The 4894-nt window shown below is 31.4% G+C and overlaps 1 protein-coding gene across 1 annotated transcript in view; it reads left to right on the forward strand.

Moving 5' to 3' along the window:
• Positions 1-3280: 3280 nt before the first annotated feature.
• Positions 3281-4894, forward strand: part of LOC106478656 (probable G-protein coupled receptor CG31760) — a gene marked incomplete at its 5' end in the record, with an annotated part of 14259 nt that continues 12645 nt past the window's right edge. The window contains 2 exons of the mRNA XM_013939211.2: positions 3281-3423; positions 4560-4661. Coding sequence (XP_013794665.1) covers positions 3281-3423; positions 4560-4661 — 245 coding nt within the window. The remainder of the gene's footprint in view (positions 3424-4559; positions 4662-4894) is intronic.

Consider the following 4894-nt stretch of genomic DNA (forward strand, 5'->3'; position numbering starts at 1 on the left):
TAGAAACGTGGCGTCACAGTAGTCATGTGACTCGCTGACGCAACAATATGTTTCTAGTATAACGACAAACGATGTACAGAGTTTAAAATATGCTGTTATGTTAAACTTATATTAAAGTTTTTCTTCATTACCCATTCAAGCCGTCTCCAGCCATTATAAAGTGAAGATTGTATTTATAACATTTTTAGGAGACGTGTGCATTGACAATTTAAATGTTGAATATCGTTGATTTACTATTTTAACAGTATCTTAAAACGGATAGCTTAAACTGTTTGACAATATATATAACCTCGACGTTTCATCGCCATTAGCGTGGCATCATCAATCACTAATGATGATGCCAAGTTAATGCTTTTAAATAATTGTTTTACACCCTATTTTTAGGTTTTTAGGTTTTATTTATTACCTCTATAACTTCAAATATTTATTTATTTTTTAATCCGGTCAATGTAGTGTTACTCTTAAAATTTTAAAGCATACTGACATAATTCTTACAAAAAAGGCTTTTGTAAACACATGAGTTTTATGTTGTTGTTTTTAGCTGCGGCATAGCGGCTCATAGAATGGCTCGAGTTTGTTTTTTTTTGTTTTTTTTTTTTCAAATACAAACTTTTAGCTCATAGCTCCGTCATCTCTTGACCGATTTAAGATCTAATTACAGTTTTGGACTCAGAAGGTCAAACCCTTTGAATTTATGTATTTGACCACGCACAAGGCCTTATAGATTAATTTATTCTAATCCTGCCTAAAATAGTTTAAATTTGAGGGTAGGCTGGTAAAGATCCTGATGAGTAATAAAATCGAATCGAGTATACGTGCGCCCCACGCTTGGTATTGCTGGCACACAAAAATATAGTTATTAAAAATGGGGGGGGGGATGTCTCTTAGATTGATTTACTCTAATCCTGCCTAAAAGAATTTCAAGTGCTGCAGCTATTGAGGATTCCCTTTTATTTTGTTATAGAACCTAACAGAATAACTTGAATATCTAATTTATGGGCGTATGATATTTCTACTTACAGTCACTTTTATATTTATTTTGTAAAGTTTCATTTTTCAATACAAAATGTTTGGTTCACAGATCAGACTGGAAACTGTAAATTTTGATGGCGTTTAGGCGTTCAAGTGCCTTACTCTATACATTTAATTTACTGGGTACATGACTCTATGTAATTCAGATAAACGATTTAATCTGCTATGGTATGCGTAAGAAAATTTGGACTTTTAATATGATGAACAACACGAACCAAGTAAATCACAAATATAGACAAAAATCATGTGAAAGTCTCATGAGTTTTCTTCCTTTAGAATATGTATGCATAGGTAGAGATTACTTGGTTATTACTTAAATAACTCTCCTTCGTTAAATTCTGCAGACTTACAACGCTAGAAACCAGGTTTCGATACCAGTTGTGGGCGGAGCACAGATATCCCATCGTGTAGCGTTGAGTTAATTACAACCAACCTTCGTTAACAATTAATTGCGCAGGTATAATAGCGAGTTTTAATAAAGGAAACAGATACTAGGAGAAAAATTATTTAAAAAAAATTGATTCCGCTAGTTTTCATACATAGGGTACATTGCATTTTTATGTATAGTTATTCCAGTTGGAAAATATCTGTAACATTTATATGATTAGCAAGGTTATTTAAAAACGCATATCACAGCTAAAAATATTTGTGTGACTAGAAAATTATGTTTAGCAGATCAAGTACAACATATACAGTTTATACAATATTATATATACCCACGCACACACATAGATATACATATATCCGTGCGAAATAAGAAATAAGCAAAGCTATACAAACAATTTCAGCTTAGAATTGTTTTCGTAATACACTGTATTACAGCTAAGACAAGTGTCAGTATGACACTGTGGTGAGTTTTTATTGTTATTAACCATGCGTATAAATGAAATATTCTACTGTTCCAATGATTATTTATGATTTATTATTATAACTTTTTTCCTATCTTCCTTAATCTCATATAATAAAATCCCTCTGTAATAGTTGTGGGATTTAATAATGTGATATAATTCCTAAAAATTATATTTTAATACGTCTTTAGTAGCGAAGAAATCAATGTTTTATAAAGAAATGTGCTGTATTAATAGGGATTTTAAACTGTATCTGCTGTAGCAAGGTATGTACACAACGCAATTACAAGTGAAACGATAGAGCCCACAGTTATGTATGTTTTACCATGATAGACAATTGGATTATATAGATGAGATAAATGGGATTACATCTGTTGTGTCTTAGTAGATAATGAGATTAATAGTTGTATTACAGCTGTCTGTTGTATCACGATAGACAATGGTAATATAGGTTATATAACTCAGATTACAGTTGTGTCTGCTGTATCACAATATAGGATTATAGAAGAAGTAACTGGAATTACAACCGTGTAGGTTGTATCACGATAGATAGTGGGATTGTAGACGAAATAATTTGTATTACAAGTGTATCTTGTATTACGATATAAATCGGGATTATAGAGGAGATAACTTGGAAAACAGAAGTGTCTTCGGTGCCTTAGTAGATAATGAGATTACTAATAGTGCATCTTAGTAGGTATTAAATATATGAAATATGTTTACTAGTATATAATAAAAAGTATATACAATAAAATTACAGTCATGTGTAACACGAAAGACGATGGAAGAGTATGGTTCAAACAATGGGTATTAAATTATTTTATCTTAGTTGCCTTTTTGACTATCTTATACAATCTTGTACATTTTTTCTAGAAGAGGTTTGACATAGTTTCGTATTTCATCATATTAAGCCTATAACAAAGATGAGTTGAGCACAAAGTCCACTTACTTCCTAACGGTATCAACACCTGGTAAATTTGAGTTTCAAATGTCGAATTCGAAATACTGACTTTTTTAAACGTCATCATTGTTAGGAAACATGCCTAATGGAAGTTTTTCCTCGCACATAAATAAATACAAATAGGAACAAATATAATAATGAAATAATTGAATTAATTACTGAAGAAAGGATGCCATTTTATATTATGTTTATGTTTTAAAACAAAGGAATAACCAGTATGCTAATATAAAAACATAAAAAATAAATTGTAATGAATACAGTAATGAAGTACAAAGCGAATAAGGTGAAAATATTAGAAGATATCCCAAATATGCACACACACACACATATATATATATATATTGAAGAATAAATGGTAAAATATTCCTGCTTGATTTAATTATAGATAGACAGTTAAAAAGATGTGTTATGTATACATTTATTTATGTTCTGTTATCAGTGTATGTTTTCTCCGAACAATGGCTGGACCAGCGGAGCATACAGGTGCCACTGTAGAAAGGGGTTCTACTCAGCTATGAGGAGTCCGGAATTCAATGGTACATTGGTGGAATCTGCTTGGAAGGAGAAAGAAGTTATACACAGGTAAATATATTTAGCCGACGATCGTTTTCTTGAAAAAGAGTTTCATTCTCTCTTGGAAATATTTTTCACACTTCTCAGTTCACCTCACCAAAGCTGAATTTTTCCGATGTTAAACTTTGATTTGATGAATTACTGTTAAATGTGAGAAGAAACTGTCTTACAATTTCATGGTAGTACAGATATATAATTTTATGTATTGTAGTGATTATTTTTATTTTACTTGCCTTTCTGATTGTGCAAGTAGTGGTTTATTTTGGGTATAATTTTATTACTCTCGACTAATTTCCCCGAAAGGGTGCCAAAGGCCGTCTGGAAAGGTCACCTGTTTTAACCGCTTGCACCATTATACAGTAGTGTGTTGTCTGCAGTCAGCCAGTAGACACTAAAATGACGTCACATAAGGGACGCTTAACGTTGCAATTTGTCGTGACTTAAGTAAAATGTGCGCATGTCATGAATCATGAGAAGAATATGCACTCTGTAGGCTACCACACACCATGACATATGAACTTGAAAAGCATGAAATGAAAATATTTGTTACTCTAAATTTTGGTTTTATTTACTCTTGAAACATAACACTTTCGGGGACCGTGCGGAAGTACAACTAGTATGTAGGGATGTATTTACAAAACAATGTGTTTCTACAGTTTAAGTTAGTAAATAGGCTAATGTATTTAATATCGTACAAGAATAGGAAAATTTATATATATGTATCTCAATCGTTCTTATTAAAAAACAAACAATATTAATTTGATTCAGATGGCTGAAAGATTGTTAAAACTTGATTTATTTTGCATACTAATCGGTTACCTTCAATCGAAACTTGGTATATTCCTGTCTTTACTAAGCTTTCCCAAATTGTTTAAAATCATCTTACTATTGCAAAAAAAATCCATTCGCTGTTAGAAGTGTTTCAGCGTAGATATTGATGTGACAACTAGTTTATTTTATTGTTAATCTGCATATATTACGTCCTAACTAATACGGTTTGTATTTCTAAGTGTATGTTATAATAAGTGAAAGATTATATACCTGTATAGATATAATTTAATGACTTTGGCTAACAAAACATAAAGTATATATTTAGACAGTAAAAGTGTTGAAACATCTTTTATCATTTCTTCTCCTCCGTTTAGCCCGAACTATGACCTCCTGTATACGTGTAAACCTTGCCCACCGGGATGTGAAATGTGTGTGGATGACTCACCTTGTCTGTCACCTTACAATTGGGCTTTCCGGTATGCTATGTTTTAACCCTCATAGAAAGCTGTAAAATGAAGGTTAACAATTTTTCTTAAAATGTTTTATTTTCAGAAAGCATTTCAGTTAGTTTTTACAGCGGGTATTTACGATGAATGACCATATACATTTAATAATAAATAAGGATGAATAGAATTATATGTAAAATGAAGGTTAACAATTTTTCTTAAAATGTTTTATTTTCAGAAAGCATTTCAGTTAGTTTTTACAG

This window comes from Limulus polyphemus, unplaced genomic scaffold, assembly GCF_000517525.1.
Source record: "Limulus polyphemus unplaced genomic scaffold, Limulus_polyphemus-2.1.2 Scaffold239, whole genome shotgun sequence".
In the NCBI taxonomy this organism is placed as follows: Eukaryota; Metazoa; Arthropoda; class Merostomata; order Xiphosura; family Limulidae; genus Limulus; species Limulus polyphemus.